The 18970-nt window shown below is 40.1% G+C and overlaps 1 protein-coding gene across 21 annotated transcripts in view; it reads left to right on the forward strand.

The window, feature by feature from the left end:
• The window catches only part of celf2 (cugbp, Elav-like family member 2), a 297415-nt gene extending 283362 nt beyond the window's left edge, over positions 1-14053 (forward strand). For 20 of the 21 annotated variants that reach the window (XM_060903001.1, XM_060903007.1, XM_060903003.1 and 17 more), the window contains 2 exons: positions 425-595; positions 6581-14053. In XM_060903001.1, coding sequence (XP_060758984.1) covers positions 425-552 — 128 coding nt within the window. In that variant the 3' untranslated portion in view covers positions 553-595; positions 6581-14053. Of the gene's footprint in view, positions 1-424; positions 596-969; positions 1279-6580 lie in introns of those variants that run through there. The other variant, XM_060902996.1, reaches the window with a different exon arrangement.
• Positions 14054-18970: the final 4917 nt, after the last annotated feature.

Consider the following 18970-nt stretch of genomic DNA (forward strand, 5'->3'; position numbering starts at 1 on the left):
AGATGATGGATGGATGGATGGATGGCAACACTGCAGCAACATGTATAGTACATTGAACAATCACACTGTATTTCCCACCCTTTTAATCCCCCTCAAATGCATATGTATGAGGCAGGGAAGTGCACTTAGGCTTGTTTCAGACATAACACAACAATAAAAAGGTTTGTTAAACAGAATAGAGTCTAATTACGACTACAAATGGTCCGAAACTGCTTTGGACATTTATCTTTTTATCTTTTTTTTGTTGTTGAAAAGCTGTTGGATGTTTAATGTAAGACTCCACATTGGTAGCATCTGCATATTCTGCTGTGTGCTCCATCACAACCCCTGGGACTGTAATAAAGATGGATACTTTGTGGTAAGACCCTCTTTGCACATTTGATTTATAACACTCTCTCTCATGCACGTTCCTTCTTTCTGTCAGGTTTCGTCAGTTATGACAATCCCGTGTCGGCACAAGCAGCCATTCAGGCGATGAACGGGTTTCAGATTGGAATGAAGCGCCTGAAGGTGCAGCTGAAGCGCTCGAAGAATGACAGCAAGCCCTACTGATCTAATTGCTAGGGCCACTCCTCTCTGTCCCTACACTGCTAGGGTAAGTCCCCACTGCTGCCACGGCAACCGCCCCGGGGATGGGAAAAGGGGGGGACATGGGGGAGAGTTTCACCCTTAACACCACTAGAGGGAGTCACTTTCCCCCCGACATTCTTTTTAAACTTTTTTTGATGGCAGTATTATTATTATTATTATTATTATTATTATTATTATTTGGTTTCTATTCACATGAACGCTTCCATTTTTGCTATTATTTTGTATGACCTGCGATGAATGAAAAGCTATTGCTAGGTTTGTTTGTTTCTTTTTCCTTTTAATTTTGAGTTGTGTATGAAACTATTTATTTATTTTTTAAGTAGATATTTATACCATGCCTTCTTTTTTTCATTTTTATGATGATAACGACAACAACAGCCGAAAGGAAAGTTCTCTAAACTACATTTCGTTTCCCGTTGTGAACCTTGAGGCTTGTGAGAACGCATAGGGACGGGGCCAGAGCCCCAGAAAAAGCACCAATATGCACGTTCGACTTTGCCCTTTGACCTCTGGTGTTGGCTCCGGGCTCCGCTGCTCCTTCGACCCCTTGGCCCAACGGCACCAGAGAGAAAAGGGTCAAAACCCGATGTGGCCTCGCTGTAGTTAACGGCAACGACTGCCAAAAGAGACTCTCCACACGCACACACACACACACACACACTTGCCATTAAAGCATTACGCCTTTTGCGTTGTTGTTGTTTTTTTGTTGGTTTGTTTGTTATGGTGTTTGTCCAACAGAGCATTTTATGTAGAGCATTTTAAAAATAGATGACAAATAAAAAAGTATCTAATAATGAAAAAGCATTTTATGTTTCCGGCGGGGTGGCGGGTTCAACTGCAAATACTTGATGTTTATTGAAATAAAAAAAATATATCAGAGTACAGAAAGCCACAGGCCTGTAAATTTTATTTGTAAAAAAAGCAGTTCTATTTTTATACAAAAAGAAAATTTCTACTGCCTCTATTGAAGTGAAAGACTTTATTTATTCTGGTGAAGTGATCGGGTTTGCGAAGACGTGCTTTTCGCCGTCCAGTCTTCTGAAGCCACACAATCTGATGTGGGAAGAGAACAGAGGATCACCCCCCCTTCTCTCCCTCCCTCATTCTCGTCTCTCTCTCTTTCTCTCTCTCTCTCTCTCTCTCTCCTTCCCATCTGTCTTTCTTCATTCTGTCATGTCCCAGTTATAGTTCAGTCTAATGGGGCTGCACGATTTGTCCTGATCGTTTTCAGTGATAGTGTCTGGTATAGATATTAACTGAGAATGAAATAAGTGGCAGCCGTGCCGTAGTTAGGCCTCTGCTGTGGTAGAAGGAAGGCAGCTGGATAAAGCCAGAGAGCCGGTTTTAGGCCCCTGAGCAAACGGCTTCACCCGAACCTGCCCAGCTCTGTGTGTGGATTCGCTTCTTACATGTACATGACTTGAGATAAAAGCATCAGGTGACTAGTAGTGTGTCACTTAGGCTACATCCACACGACAGCGGCAACGAGATGTTATTAAAAAAAATATTGCGTCCACATGGGCAACGGATCAGTAAAATATCAGGTCCATATGGCAACGCAACGCTTGCTGAAAACGATGCAATACACATGCCACACCTCTAGGGGCGCTGAAAGACGGTCCCTTCGGAGACACCAGAACAATAGAAGTAGACGCATGCGCATAAACTATTATGCGCGAGACTTCATATTAACCACAAAGTCAGAAAAATCTGTTCGTAAAATTACATTATAATGACCAAATACAATGAAAAGTATTTTTCCAGTCTCACCTGTGAAAGATAATCCCATGTGATCTCGTTTGGACGGTAAACCTGTTGGTACAGTTAAACGCAGCACATGAATGAGGCATCTTTATTCTCCGCTTTGACCCATCCAATATGGCGGCGAGGATGACGTATGATTCTACGTGGAAGGCGGCGTCTTTAATGGTCCGGAATAAATTGAATGCTACACGTTGATGGATTAATTTGTTCTTCTACGCCCTTTTTGAGGAATGTATTGTAGGACTTAAACCAACATCTGAAGAGGTGAGATCGCTCCTTTTTTTCCCTATTTTTGCTGGCGGGATTGACTCTGCCCTAACTCTCTCTCTCTCTCACTTTGCACCATTACACAATAAATATTCACAGTGAAAATATTTTGTAAGCACGTTTCATGAACCAAGTTATAGGATTTGTTGACAACTCGCATCGAGTTCGTTACACTTCTACCCGGCGTGAAGCACATGTGGTTGTGACGTCATCGTAAACAAACCCGTTCTACTCATCCAGACGACTTCGCAACGGCGCCGTTGCCAGATCTTTCCACTCTGGAACCCGTTCTCAAAAGATTTCGTTTTGGGGCACCCAAAACGCCGGTGCCGTGTGGACGCCAGGCCGAAACGATAAACAATTTTATCAGATTCACCTGAATCCGTTGCCGTGTGGACAGGGCCTTAGACACTCATGACTCTGTGAAGTTTGCACATTACAGTAAAAGCATCATGATGCCACAGACATGCCAGCATCTGTGGTCTAGCCGTAGCATTTACAATATCTGACTCCTTTCTAGGACAGAAGACTCCTGGAAACTCTGGGGGGGGGGGGGTTTGTTTTGTTTTGTTTTTTCAGTCAATGCAGCAGTCAGAACAAATGCAAATAAAATCAACCAAGCAAAAACGCGCAAATGTCAGCGGAAACGAAAGCCGTGCATTTGCCCGTTTCTCGTAGTGCCACTTTTATCGAGATGAACTTTGACCTTGTGAATGTAAAAACCTAGGTTTTGGGAACCGATAGGAAACGAGAAGGGGGAGGGGTTGGTGGGGGTGGGGGGGCAGTTGAGGCTGATTATTGGGAGTTGTTATGTACTGTTCATCATATATGCTGTTCAGATAAATAAGAGCCATGTTGTCCACCGAAATACGTCAGCATCTGTCGTTGTAAAATCCTCTTTCTTCTCGACCTGCTAGGTTTTTCTTGTGAGTGCTTCTGGACGTCATAACAAGTCCATTCGTTTGTTCTTACGATTGAATTTTGAGGTGTGATATCACTGAACGTCAGGAGTCGGGTTTGTGAGTGAGATTGATTTCCGTTACGTGTTCACCAAAATAACTTCAGCTCCAGCACAAAATTGAATATCTACTACCGTTCAAAAGTTTGGGGTCACTTTGAAATGTCCTTATTTTTGAAAGAAAAGCACTGTTCTTTTCAATGAAGATCACTTTAAACTAATCAGAAATCCACGCTATACATTGCTAATGTGGTAAATGACTATTCTAGCTGCAAATGTCTGGTTTTTGGTGCAATATCTCCATAGGTGTATAGAGGCCCATTTCCAGCAACTCTCACTCCAGTGTTCTAATGGTACAGTGTGTTTGCTCATTGCCTCAGAAGGCTAATGGATGATTAGAAAACCCTTGTACAATCATGTTAGCACAGCTGAAAACAGTTGAGCTCTTTAGAGAAGCTATAAAACTGACCTTCCTTTGAGCAGATTGAGTTTCTGGAGCATCACATTTGTGGGGTCGATTAAATGCTCAAAATGGCCAGAAAAATGTCTTGACTATATTTTCTATTCATTTTACAACTTATGGTGGGAAATAAAAGTGTGACTTTTCATGGAAAACACAAAATTGTCTGGGTGACCCCAAACTTTTGAACGGTAGTGTACACACAGTACTGTGCGAAAGTCTGAGGCACCCTATTTGTTTTTAGTACAAACTTTCCGAGAGATTTTTAGTTTATAACGTTGACATGACATTTTAGATTCCGAGCATGAGTTTCCCCAGCACAAAATTTAAAGGTTACCGAAAAATGTTTGTATCTCAGTAAAGAAAGCAGCGTGTGACAAAAGAGACACTTTTCAGATAAAATACAGAATGAAGGCTACTGGGTTTTGGTGCAAAAAAAAAAAAGGGTCCAGAAGAACTGCGGCTGGTTCTGTAAGATCCTCAGTAAAACCTACAGCTCATTTCCCCATAAAACTGCACTATGTGTACCTGAGACTACGTTTTTGTTTTTTGTTTTTTTAAAGCAAAGTGTCGTTTCACACCAAATACTGACTTTGTATAATTTACTTCTGTTGACTGCTCTTTATTTTTTTAATATAGAAACATTTACTTTCATTAAAAAAGTAGTCTCAGATGAAGCTCGTCCCAGTGCCCTGATCGCGCTTTTCTTCCAGAAAAAAAAACCTACATGGAGACACACCTTAAGACTGTTGCACAGTAATATATATATATATATCGATCGGCCATTATATCATGACCACCGAGCGGTGAAGAAGTGAATTACATTGATTATCTCATTACACTGGCACCTGTCAGGCGGTGGGATATATTAGGCAGCGACAGAAGAGAACAGTCAGTTCTTGAAGTTGATGTGTTGGAAGCAGGAAAAATGGGCAACTGTAAAGATCTGAGCGACTTTCCCAAGGGCCAAACTGTGCTGGCGAGATGACTGGGTCTGAGCATCTCCAAAATGGCACATCTTGTGAGGTGTTCCCGGTGTGCAGTGGTTAGTACCTACCAAAAGTGGTCTAAGGAATGACAACCGCTGAACCAGTGACAGGGTCAAGGGTGTCGACGGCTCATTGGTTCGCATGGGGCACGAAGGCTAGCCCATATGGTCCAATCCCACAGAAGAGCTCCTGTAGCACAAACTACTGAAAAAGTTACTGCTGACACCTTTCTGTTTTCGTCAGCATTAACTTTTCAGCAGTTTGTGCTACAGTAGCTCTTCTGTTCTTCTGGGTTGGACCATATGGGCTAGCCTTCGTGCCCCATGCAAATCAATGAGCCTTCGACACCCATGACCCTGTTTCCGGTCCACCGGTTGGTCCTTCCTTAGACCACTTTTGGTAGGTACTAACCACTGCATACCGGGAACACCTCACAAGATGTGCCATTTTGGAGACGCTCAGACCCAGTCATCTCGCCAGCACAGTTTGGCCCTTGGGAAAGTCGCTCAGATCCTTACGCTTCGCCATTTTTCCTGCTTCCAACACATCAACTTCAAGAACTGAATGTTCTCTTCTCTTGCTGCTTAATATACCCCACCCCTTGACAGGTGCTATTGTAATGAGATAATCAATGCTATTTATTTCACCTATCAGTGGTCATAATTATATGGCTGATTGGTATATATATATATATATATATATATATATATATATATATATATATATATATATATATATATATATATATATATAGTGTATATATAAAATTCCTTTTAAGCAGAATCCAGTCCAGGCACAGAGCTCAGCAGGTTAGGGTTCAGGGTCCAGTTTAAGAGCTGAAAATTGACACTGGGATTAAAACTCATAACATTCCGGTCAACAGGACAGAACCTTAACCACTCAGTTCCCACTGTTGTAGACGACGAGGCTGGAAATTGAACAGCAACGCAGGTAAAAAGTGACCTTTCCATGTTTAATTACAGAGGCTGAAAGTGCAATTGATTTGATTAATTGTGAAGCCCTACTTCTTTGCTCCTTGTCCTTTTCCTCCTCTCTCTCAATCCCTCCTTCACTCCCTCCCTCGCCGTGACGAGTGGCACTTTACATGTGCAATCTGTTTCTCCCTTTTTTTTTCCTTCTGTTCCATTTTAGCTTCGTCTGGTCTTCTGTTTTTTGTTTCCGCGTTCCAAAAAAACCGTGTATTCGTTTTCAGCTCAAGATCCATCAAGCTGCGTCTCTTAAACAAGGGACCGATGGATTCTTTAGTGTGTGTGTGTGTGTGTGTGTGTGTGTGTGTGTGTGTGTGAATGTACATCATTTACATATGTTTATCTGTGTAAAATATGTGTAGTATTAAAAAAGAGATAACTTTAAAAAAAAAAAAAAACCTTCTTGCACTGGGTTACCGCTGGCTAGTAGCGCTGTTGTTGTCGTTGTTGATGTTGTTGCTGTTGTTGTTATCTGTTGTTTGTTGTTCTCATGGTTTTTTAATGCTGTAGTTGTGTGCCAGAGGCTGTGTGTGTAACTCTCCTCTCCCGTTTTCTTCCCTAGAAACTCATCTCCATGACTCTTTGCTCATCGTTTGCCTAGCATGTCTACGTGGCGTTCAAAAAAAAAAAAAAAGTCTCATCGTCTCGTCATTGTCTCCGATGTCTTTCTGAGTTCTCCTGATCATAATCTGGTCTCCTCCTACTGATCTCTCCTCAACTTTAATCTTAGCTTGGTCTTTATTGGGTATTTTTTTTCTTTTGCATGTGACCTTATTTGGAGCCTTTAACTGTTTTTTGGACCTTTTTTTGTTTGTGTTCTTTCTCTTTTTTTATTTTAACGTTTGGGGGAGGGATGGGGGAAAGAAGGAAGGAAAAAAAACTCATAACAAATGTGAAAAAGCGAAAGCGCTAAAGCTGCGTTCACACTCGCAAATAGGTAGAGTCTATTTAATAGTATAACCCGAAGAAGCGTCATTTTACGAAGCGCTGTTTTTAACGTTTCACAAATGTAATAACTAAAAAAAAACAAAACACACAAAAAAAACAAACCTGTGGCAAAGAAATTAAAACAATTTGCATCGTTTGCTAGCTTAAGATTTTTTCTTATGATTTGCTTTACATTTTTCTTTCTTTCTTTTTTTTTTGTTTTGTTTTGTTTCTTTCATTCATTTTAAAGTAAACTTGAAAGTACAATACAGGGATTGGCTTCGGGACTTCCTGTCAGCGCGTTTCGCAAGTACGAGACGTGCAGGAAGGCCGAGCTGGTTTCTACGAGAACTAGACTACTTCCAAGCAGTTTTAATGAAACAAAAACTGTCTAATTGAACTTAAGAGTCTCTCAGAGCGAGCTTGTGGTTTTTACATTTTTCAGGCAGTGTAAAGTTTTTTGATAAGGCCATTTGAAGTGGCTCGGTTTCTCATTAAAGTCTATATAAAACCACTTTTTTCTAGAGTAGTAAAGGTATTAAAAAAAACAAAAAAAAAGAAAAAAGAGTGCCCTGTTTGGGGGAAATGCTACCTACATGTCACACCTTTTTGCTGAACTGATCTACCGTTAGACAATCCGTGGTATAAATGCACATGAAATGACCTATATTTTATACTGTTTAAATGTATAGAGGAAAAAAAAAACCAACAGTTTGTGTGACCCGCGTTCCCGTCGGTGCTTTTTGTGGATTGAGTCGTGGTTTCATCACAAGTCTAATAGTCTTATTCGTCTTGTGTTTTTAAAGAGAAGACTAAAAATCGGTTTACTTGAACATAGACAAAAACCTATCATAGTACTATTGCTACTAGAGTATACCTGTTTTTTTTTCTTTTTTGTTTGTTTGTTTGTTGTTTTGTTTTTTCTTTTTGGTTTTTTTTTTCTTTCCATTTTTAAGAGTCCCTATTTGAAATTTCTTGTCGGGTAATTAGCTATATAAACCTTTTACAATACAATGTCAGCTTGTGAAGCATCAATGTCATTATTCTTATTATTTTAAATTTCGATTGTGGGAAACAATATTTAGATGTGTTGTTGCGTTCAGCGAAATGTACTTTTTTTTTTCTTACAAAGGAAAAAAAAAAATGAGTGGACTTTAGTGCCAAATTCTGACGGTACATCCTGCCTACAGCTTCAGTGTATTACTTGTGAAATGATTTGATAACATGGGTATTTTATTACGTAAGTGTTTTGTATCCCTCATATTTAAGGATATAGATTTAAAAAAAAAAAAAAGCGGTTGTTAACTTGCTACTCTGTGGTCTTGTTGCCTGAACTGTTCATGTTTTTTGCTTTCATTTTTGTAAAGATGTAAAAAGTGCCCATGTGTCACTCTCTCTCTCTCTCTCTCTCTCTCTCTCTCTCTTTCTCTCACACATACACACATGCACGTTCACAACCATACACATACACACACACACATGCACGCATACACACACCTGCACTAAAGGTTGACCTCACAGCCCTCTTTTCTTCGATGGTGTGTGTATGTGAGCCCCCTGAGCACGAGTCTCAGCAGCACACACACCTACACCTACACATCAACACACACACACACACACACGCGCGCGCACCAATTGGCATCGTATTGCTAACCTGAGTAGCCAATCGGAATCAGAGGTGAGCTGTAAAGAGGCGTGTTGCTCATTGAGGCATGTGTTGATCGGAAAGTTTCATATCCTACTACTACTAATTTTGTCACCATGTTGCAATTGTTAATATATATATATATATATATATATGTATATAAATCAAGAACGTTTTCACCAGCGTGTCATCTCACTGGATGCAGATAATGCGATGAAACGTCACAGAAGTGCAGATTTCTGTTCCCGTCACACCTGCGTGATGGATTTCTTTCTTTAATTATCTGACAAGACGTTTACATTGCTTCAATTAATCCACCAAAGTTAATTTTAAATAAATAAAGACTTGGTGTGTTCAACAAGCAGAGATTCATCAAGGAAGTTGGGTAATTGGTTTCACGGATCAAATTCACGGATCGAGTGCAGGGGTTAGTCGCATCCCGGAGAAAACAACAGCTGAATTATCGAGAACAGATGCACCCCTGAGCATTTCGGATCATGTAAGCTGTCTGTCATGTGTGCCGGAATGACACAATTGGTTGGTTGATGAGATTTTTACTTTACGTTTAAGAAAAAACAAATCATGGTTCCATCAAAGTACAGTGATGTCGTTCAGTCGGGCTTCCCAGTTTACACTCAGTTCAAACTGTATGCTTTATTCAAGAGGGACAAGCTTAAAACACTTCGGCTTAGAACACACCTGTGTGTATGCGCCTTTCGAAACAGGACAGACTTTATCTCAGAAGCACAAACACTGCCCAGGAATGCCGACGCACTTCCAGAATGAGACGCAGGGCTCGTGGCGATAATTGTATACATCCACTATAAGAGTAGAAGTAACAGTTATTCAACGGAATTGAGTCGTACGGCAAGATTGAGCGGAATAACTGTTTTATTCTATCCACTTTCACTGGATTTTGAGAAACGGAGCATTTTTATTTTAATTTTTTTGCAAATTCGATCAATAAAAACTTTATCCAAAACGTCCGACAAAATCATTTCCGCTTAGACGGACTTCTTAAAACCTATCGATGGCTGCACGAAGTGACTTTAGCGTTGGGGTTTTTTTTGTAGAAAGTGCCGTCTTGCTGTCGTGCTGAGGTTTAGAACAGCTTTCGACATTTATTTAATTCTTCCTTGGACATTTCAGTTCCGTAACGTTCAAACTTCTTTGAGCTTTCGAACCAGACTAAAAAAAAATCGACAAATTTTAACGCTTAAAGATGAAGAATGTAAACAAACAGGAGCAATTTGTGAAAAATGCAATAATAATAATAATTTGTGATTAAATAAAAAAAGATATGTTCTTACTTACTATCAAATACTTTTCTTCCATATTCTGTTCCTTTTTTGTTTTTTTGGGGTTTTGTTTTCGACTAGAGTTGTTATTTCGTCCTCGGTTGGTTCAGCAACACGCGCCGCCATTTTGTTTTTCTCTACTCACGGTATATGAGCTGATATCCTAGTAGTAGAGTAGCCAATCAGATTGCTCATATCCAGCGACTGTGGATCGAATAAATATACATATGTATATATAACAGTGTTAGGAGTTATCGACACATGCCTGTTTGCCTCGTGCTGCCTCTCTCTGCTTCTTCAGGTCTGAAAGCACCCTGACGCCAAAGGAGAACTTTGTACCCGTCCACACACAGTCCCATATTTCCCATTGCACTTTTGTCGAAAACGTTTACACGTGTTGTAAATGGCCCGTATACAATCTTGTTTACAGACGTGGTTTACAGCCGGCCCCCCCTAAAAACCCTGTTTACTTCACTGAAGCACTATTTTCTACCCAAATCCTGCCGTTGCCTTAACATGACGCTCAGTATTAGTGGGGTGGAATAGGCTGCTGCCTGAGTGCTGCCAAGGTTATTTGTGCGTTTGTGTGCATGTCTGTGTGTGTGTGTGTGTGTGTGTGTGTGTGGGTGGGTGGGTGGGTATGTTTTGTCCCAATAATACACCCAAGGTATTACCTTAGCAACAAAACTGGAACTGCCAAACACCGAGCTGCAGGGACGGACATCATCGGAGAGATTGAACACATTATATTGGTTAAGGCATTACGTCTTTGCCAGTTGCACAAGCACAAAAAGCGCACACACACACACACACACGCCAAACTAAACTGTTAGCACCATGATGACGCGCAGTAGTGTAGGATTCCAGGTCAGAGTCCTGACAGCTCTACCAGCTCAAAGGATGTGATGTCACTTCAAAAGAAGTGTTACAGACTGTACAGGCATTTCAGCGTATACACACACACACACACACACACACACACACACACAGTACCAGTCAAAGGCTTGTGAATTTCACAATGAGTTTCTTGTGGTTTAATCACGCGCTCCAGAGATCCTGGGGATACACCGCGGAGTGGGACACCAATCCATCACGTCTTCTGGTTTAGTTCGGTTTAGTTAGAATATTTTTCTGCACGTCTTTTCTTTTCATTTGAAAGCTTTAAATAGATGTTGACAAAGATTTTATTATCCTAATAAACAATAATAATGAGACAAAAAGATGACTTCTGCTTACTGACGTATTATAAATGGGTCAGAAATCTTTCTCAATGCTCAAGCAGAGAAATGACCTGACGCTGAAAGAACCATTAAGACGTCACACTACCAAGCTGGTGAGCAAGCAAAATGATGATTAACGCATGATTATAATGTGCCGTTCAAAGAGATATACGGTATAAAGCAAACTTTTGACCGGCAGTGTATTTGCTTTATCATAGACAAAAGTTTGTACACCCCTACTCATTCAGAGGTTTTTCTGTATTGTGACTATTTTCTACATTGTAGAACAATACGGAAGACATCACAACTCGGAAATTATATCCGGAATTATGCGGTAAACAAAAACAATGTTTGATATTTTCGATTCTTCAAAGTATCCAGCGTTTACCTTGATGACGCTTTGCACGCTGTTTTAACCAGCTTCATGAGGTAGTCACCTGGAACGCTTTTCAATTAACAGCTGTGCCTCGTCCAGAGTTAATCAGCGGATTAATTTCTTGCCTCCTTAATGCGTCTGAGATCAAACAGGAAATAGTAAACTAGATAAGAGACTGTGACTAAAGTCACAGTGATTTGCGCTAGCTGTTACAAACCGGGACGTCTGCTCACCGTACCCTATCGATCCAGAATGGTAAGAGGGAGAGAATGACATTTAGTGAGGAAAAGTTTTGCCCCGCCACCCTGAAAAAAAAAAGATTGAAAAAAAAAATCATAAAAAATTGACAGTTATAAGTGATTGAAAAAAAATCCCGTTTTTCATGGATCAGTGATCCAGATCACCACCAAAAGTCATAGCAATGTAATTCAGCCCAGAGGTATTCTTCATGTGAAATTTGGTAATGATTGGTTGAAAACTCAAGGAGAAATAGCATCCTAAAAAATAAGAAGACGGATAAGAGGAATAAAGTAGAAAGATCCTGAGTGAGAGGAACAATTTTAACAATTATTAATAGTAATAATAACCGAGAACTGCTCAACTCAATAAAGAGAAACGACATCCATCATTACTTTAAGACATGAAGTGACTTTTAATGAATAAAAATAAAGAAAAAACATTGGATTCGAAGGCGTGTCCAAACTTTTGACTGGTCCTGTATGTATACGCTGTGTACATATATATGAGCAAGAGCGAGGTCATAAGAGAAGGCCGACACTTCGCTACTGTTTCATGACACCATTATGGATTTCCACTCATGACTCAGAAGTGTGTAACGCCTGTTCTAAAGGTGTGCCTTAAAGCACAACACAATGAGGAACTGATTTCTCAGCAGCAGCAACAAAAGAGTAGAAGCACTTTTGAAACCGTGTCAACCTGCAAAGCATTCTGGGTTGGTCCTGTTCCTGAAATCTTGTGATATCAACTGATTCCATCCCTCACGCTACCAAGGGCTCATTTTCATCTTAACACTGCTAAAGTAGTGCCAGTGCGCTTCAAAAGGCCACAGGGATTCAACCAAGGTGCTCTGGCAGGATTGGAACAAGACCGAGGTGATTGTTTTATCGATTGTGAGGAGAATGATGGTGAGTTCACACTTTCCCTGATAGCGCTGCACTATGAGATGCTCAAATGGCAGGAGGATAAACGAACAAATTTTAATCTCTTATGTCTCCCTGTGTGTGTGTGTGTGTGTGTGTGTGTGTGTTCGTGTTCGTCTGCTTTGCCACTATCAAAACAAACAGGGTAAGATTTTGCGATCGTGCTAAGCACACACTCCCCAACACACTCCATTTCTTTCACACACACACACACACACACACACACACACACACACACACACACACACATTAGATGTTTAGTAAAGCACAAACCCGTAAGGGTCTTTGCAGACGTGCTTGCTGAGGCTTTTTACTCAGGGGTTTTCTTCACCACACACATCTTCTCTTCAATCTGTTTGTTCTTTCTGTTTTTGCTTTTCTCTTAAGTGCTATTTAACAACAGTGTATTTTACAAGGAAAAAAAAAGTGAAGTTTCTTTGCATTTTTCGCTTATTATGTCAAGTTTTTTGGACAAAAAAATAATCCTGTATGTGTGTTGATCTGATGTGCCGTATAAAAAAAAAAGCTTGTTGTCTGTAGATTAATATCATTTTGTTTGATTCTAAAAGGATTTGAATAGTTTTAAGTATTGTCTTGAGAAAAGCCAAAGTCAATGCATTTCAGTGGATTCTGTAAGCGTGGTACATGTTTGTTTGACTCCTTGGAATCTGTCATTGGATGGAATTTAAAAAAGTACAAAAAAAACGCAGGCTTTCCTATTTCTAAAACTGATTGTACTTATGCCTTTTGTACCAGTGCAACTTTTTATACTGGCAATTAAAGAAAAAAAAAACAAAAAAACAAAACAAAAAAAACCTATTGAGATTGTGTCTGACCCGGAGCAGGGGTTGGCCAGCGGCTGTTCCCAAGTTTTGATTTCTAAGTTGGCATCCAGGATGGTTAAGTTTTAATATAAAGATTTTCTAGAACTTTGGCTTGGTATCTTTGACCTTTGACATCTTCTTGTTCTTCACTTCAGCGTTTGGTTTCCTTTATCTTTATCTCTTTGTTTTCTTTTCTTTCTTTTTCTTTGGAAAGAGGGTCGGGAGTTTTCCTTTTGGCTTACAAATACTTAAAAAAAAAACAAGTTTGTCTTTTTCAGAGTCTTTACGAAGGCGGTAAGTTTCATTTTGTTCAGTATATTGTGCAGTCTCCATGATAAGACGATTTAGACGATTTAGAAGTATTTAGTCCCCTTCAGTGGATAAATGTATTAGTTTGACAACGAGATAAAAACAAGTAATTTGAGGACTTTTTTGCTTTTAGCTGTTTAGATTTTTCTGGTTTCTCTGTCCTTCGCTGTTAACCTAACTGTGTAGCTGAAACAGTCAGACTTATTTTTGTAAATGTACGTTCTTGTGTGATGCAGTTTTTTGCTTCTGTCTCCGATATTAAATCATTTTTCCTAATACTCGTCTCTCTCTCTGTGCTGTGGTGTTCCAGTATCTGTCCAATGTTGTAACAGCGTTTACACAACCCTCCAGTGTTCCACCTCTCTCTCTCTCTCTCTCTCTCTCCTGTCTTTCCAACTCTTTCTTTCTTTCTTTCTTTCTTTCTTTCTTTCTTCTGTTTGACGTGTTATGTTGTGTTTGACGCATTAGTGCAATCGGTTTCATCTACTCTTCACCAAAATCTCATCACCAAACATGGTAAATATACATAAAGATGTTGTATATGTATATTTCTGTGCAGCCCAATTTGCTGTGACAGTAGATGGACAGCCTTTTTGAATTCACTCCTCAAACACAAGAAACTCTCAAAAGTACTTTTGAGTTTAAAGAAAAAAAATTCCCAAGACCAGGCTCACCTCTTTAATTGAAAAAAAAAAAAAAACACACACTCATTAGAAAAACATGACAGAAATTTTGAACACGAACAAGATGCAAGTCTCAGAACTCGCATCTCACAACACTACAAATTCACCACCCACTCGATAAACATCATGGATGAAATGGTAGAAATGTTCTTGATCTGTACAAAATGCTTGCAAAGTGCATTAAATCAAACACTTGCATTACAAGACCAAATCAAAGAGAAAGTGAAATTCGCAGCCGTGCCTACAGGCCTGTGCTGTTCTGTACTGTCGGCTCTTCTGGGCGAAGCTCCCCTTGTCCCTCCTCTGTCCTTGTTCCTCTCCGCTCTGTCCTGTCCTTGTCTTTACTGCATCCCTACAGAGATACCAGAGAGTCCAAATTAACGCAGGCATGTGACAAGTCCACTTAGGAGTTTTGCTTTTGTTTTTGTTTATCAAACAGCAGAAACTGTGAAGCATTTTGTCAAGAAGAACATGACGACATTTACTCAGTGGGGTTTACTGGTGATCAAAAAAAAAAGGTGGTATACTTTCAGAAACATGCAAATACAAAGAGTTGAGAGTTTATGATAGGTAGTACACCATACCTGTCAACCCTCCCGTTTTTCCCGGGAAATCCCTTATTTTGACTTATTTCCCGCTGTCTTCCCGTTTTTTTATTTTCCCGAAAATATCCCGTATTTTCACATTATATAAAAGTTGGTAGGTCCAGAATTCATGATGCGCCTCTGACAGGAGTTTACAGCAGGAAGTCGGGCCATGAATTCACGTCCCCGCCCTCTCAGGCATCAGTAATTACAGAACTACGTCCGGAGGCGAGGCTGAACAAGTGATTAGGTCCAGTGTTGCCAGATTGGGCGGTTTCCCTCCCAAGTTGGGCGGTTTCAAGTGCATTTTGGCGGGTTTTGAACATATTTTGGGCTGGAAAACGTCAGCAGTATCTGGCAACACTGATTAGGTCTGAGGTGAAGATGGCGATGCTAATAGCTAAGAAAAACATTAGCCTCTCTTTCTTTGATGATTTCAACAAGTGCATGGCTGGAATGTTCCCAGACTCATCCATCGCAAAGAAATTTTCCATGGGGAAAACGAAAGCCTCCCAAATAATCAAAGGTAAGCTACACATGTTTACATTAAGTATGTCCTGGCTAAGACCTCATAAATAGCCTAGTGTAAACTAATTGGTGTATTAACTGTTTTATCCACTCATTGTCTATTTTATTTTCTATCTGAAACTTACCCATTTTAAATCACTCTTGGTTTAATATCTTATATTACTCTATCTATCTATCTATCTATCTATCTATCTATCTATCTATCTATCTATCTATCTATCTATCTATCTAGTGTTCCGAGGCCATGACTATGGTAAAACCATAATAAATTGCAATGGAATTGAATTTATTGACTGGTTATATAATGACCTTTCTTATTTTAACATAAGATACGTATTTTAGCCCTTAATTTGGGAAATAACTGGTACCACTGAAAGCAAATAAAAATAAATGTATAGTTTATTCACAAATGCACTCTATAAACCATAAGCATATTGAGTTTGGGTCTTGGCTATCACCAACATGCACCAGAGTACAGGAAATCACAAATACTAGATAGAAAATTGCCCCCCATTCAACTACACACCCACTTTTGGTGAAGGGTATGACTTTCCGAAATTTTCCCTTATTTTGAGTTAAAAATCTGGGAAATATCCCTTTTTTTCAAACCTCAGAGTTGACAGGTATGTAGTACACTTATCTTGTGGCTACGCTTATTGGCCATTTTTCATTAAAAAAAAGTCCAATTTGCTGTTCAACGGTGACATGGACGAGATATCCAGTAAAAGACCAAAGGTATACGATTGTACGGTATGTTGACATCACAATGATGCAAGTGACCAAAAATTATACTGTCTATAGGAACAGTATTGTGAGTTAGCCAGTTTTTATCAATTTTTGGTGACATCATATTATTAACTACTTCAGTACACTGAATGTTAAGTACTCTTTAAAAAAGTTCTTTAATTCTTACCCTACGTTCAGACCAAACGCAGCGAGAGCATCAAAACGACCGGAAGTTGTTCATTTTCTATATATATGTCAGCGTCTCTCAGTAGCAGCGTGGTCATTGGTGGTGCAACCTGGGCGGCGGAGACATCAGAATACAGTTGAAGTCCAGACAACTTTAGGGTAATGAGTTATGATGTGGCTCGGCAGCGACCAATCAGAATTTAAAAGAGCTCTGCTGTAAGGAATTCTAGAGAATGCAGTCATGTCAATTTAGTTCAAACTGTTTTCAAAGGAGGAGAAATTAATAATTGTGTTGGTCAGTTTCTCCATTATTTATGATGTATCCCTGTTTGCATACACAAGGTCCAAAAAAAAAAAACTTTGTAGAGTGCATACCTTCGCCAAGCCACATATGGGAATATCCACAAACAAAATCCTGGATCTACATGCATACACATTCAGATCTGTATCAAAATCTAGTGAATCGTTCCTTGGCCCATGGACCACCTTTCCTCCAAATTTCATCAAAATCCGTTCACTAGTTTTTGAGTTACATTGGGAACAGACAAACAAACGGAGGAGCAAACGTAACGTCCTCCAATAAAGTTGGTGGAGGTAATAAACTGCATGGTATGGTGAAATTTGACTTAGTACCTGGTTCGATTCCCTGGACCAGCAGGAATGGCTGAAGTGCCCTTGAGCATGGCACCTAACCCCCAACGGCTCCCCAGGGTATGTGTACGTCACTCTGGATAAGAGCGTCTGCTAAATGTAATGCAATGCATCAACACAAGCCACATCACACAAATGGCTTTTAATTAGTTTATTTTCTTCCCAAACATCCATCCATCCATTATCTGTAACTGCTTATCCTGTTCTACAGGGTCGCAGGCAAGCTGGAGCCTGTCCCAGCTGACTATGGGCAAAAGGCGGGGTACACCCTGGACAAGTCGCCAGGTCATCACAGGGCCGACACATAGACACAGACAACCATTCACACTCACATTCACACCTACGGTCAATTTAGAGTCACCAGTTAACCTAACCTGCATGTCTTTGGACTGTGGGGGAAACCGGAGCACCCGGAGGAAACCCACGCGGACACGGGGAGAACATGCGAACTCCGCACAGAAAGGCCCTCGCCGGCCACGGGGCTCGAACCCAGACCTTCTTGCTGTGAGGCGACAGCGCTAACCACTACACCACCGTGCCGGCCTCTTCCCAAACGTGTAATCATAATTTTTTATTATTTTCCTTCACATTTAAAAGATTTCACAAGGTTAACTTGTTCCCTCCTGTTGGTCAGTCAGCAGAAAGACACCGGTTGACGTGTCTGTTTGCTTTGAATAGAGTATAAATAAAGTTTGCAAGACGAAGCACTCCAAACGAACTTGTAGCGGCCTATTCTGCGTCACATTCTACGTCACAGGACGTCCACGAACTTATCAGCATTATTGGTAGAGCATCCAGAGCAAATTTTTATGCTCTCACTGTATTCGGTGTGAACGGACCATTAGCCATCTCTCAGTACGTGCATGTTTTATATATAAATCACACAATTATCTACTTATGCTAGCTGAGCAATGATTGTCAAGAAAGGGCTAAGAAATGCAATTTCTAAAGCAGTTTTTACGACCTGACAGTATTTTTGTCTTTAAAAGTTTTTCTCCTAAAGTCATGCTGAATTCTGGAATCTAACTGGTTAAAACGTGTTGATTAATTTTCTAAAATAGCAGCTCTAACAGAGTCAGCTGGAGTTCAAATCACAACTTGTGCTTGTTCTCACGCAGGGGTTCTCAACCTTTTCTACTTTAAGGCCCGCCTATTCATACTTGTAACAAATCGGGGCCCATTAAAAAAGATCCCCAATTATTTTGGCTCATCTATTCTATTAGAATCTAATAATCTACTGTAAAGTGTATTAACGGGATGCAACATCACTCCCTGTTACAGATGGGAACCCAGGAATTAAATAAATGCAATAAAAACAAACTGTTTTTAATTGTAGGTATTGTATTTAAAACTCTATGGATGTGCCAGAAGCCAACATAAAACTATGCATACAGGGCATTCTCAGTCAAAAGGGATTAATGATCCAAAAGTGGAGTCTGGTCCATTAACACAAGGGATTATTGCTGTATTTGTGTTCAGCAAACAAGCAAGTGATTAAAACCAAGAAGTACACTCAAAAGAAGTGGATATAGAAACCACTCAATGGGATTAGATCCTTACACTAACAAAGAAGGATTTTTCCAATGAGTTGGAAAATTATCCATCCATTGAGTTCCCCGACATCTCAAACTACCTGCTGCTGCAGACATCGTTCTACACGGACACACAGATGAAAACCTGGAAGAGCATGGCAGTGTACAACTTTTTATATGTGGCTGGGTTAAAGATCTGGTGATTAGGACACTACCAGATAAACCTTGTTGATGCCCGGGTAAGGAGGAATTTCTGGGATTTTTGTCCATGTCTTCGCAATGTTTGCTAGAACTCTACAAGTT

This window comes from Neoarius graeffei, chromosome 21 (genome assembly GCF_027579695.1).
Source record: "Neoarius graeffei isolate fNeoGra1 chromosome 21, fNeoGra1.pri, whole genome shotgun sequence".
NCBI lineage: Eukaryota > Metazoa > Chordata > Actinopteri > Siluriformes > Ariidae > Neoarius > Neoarius graeffei.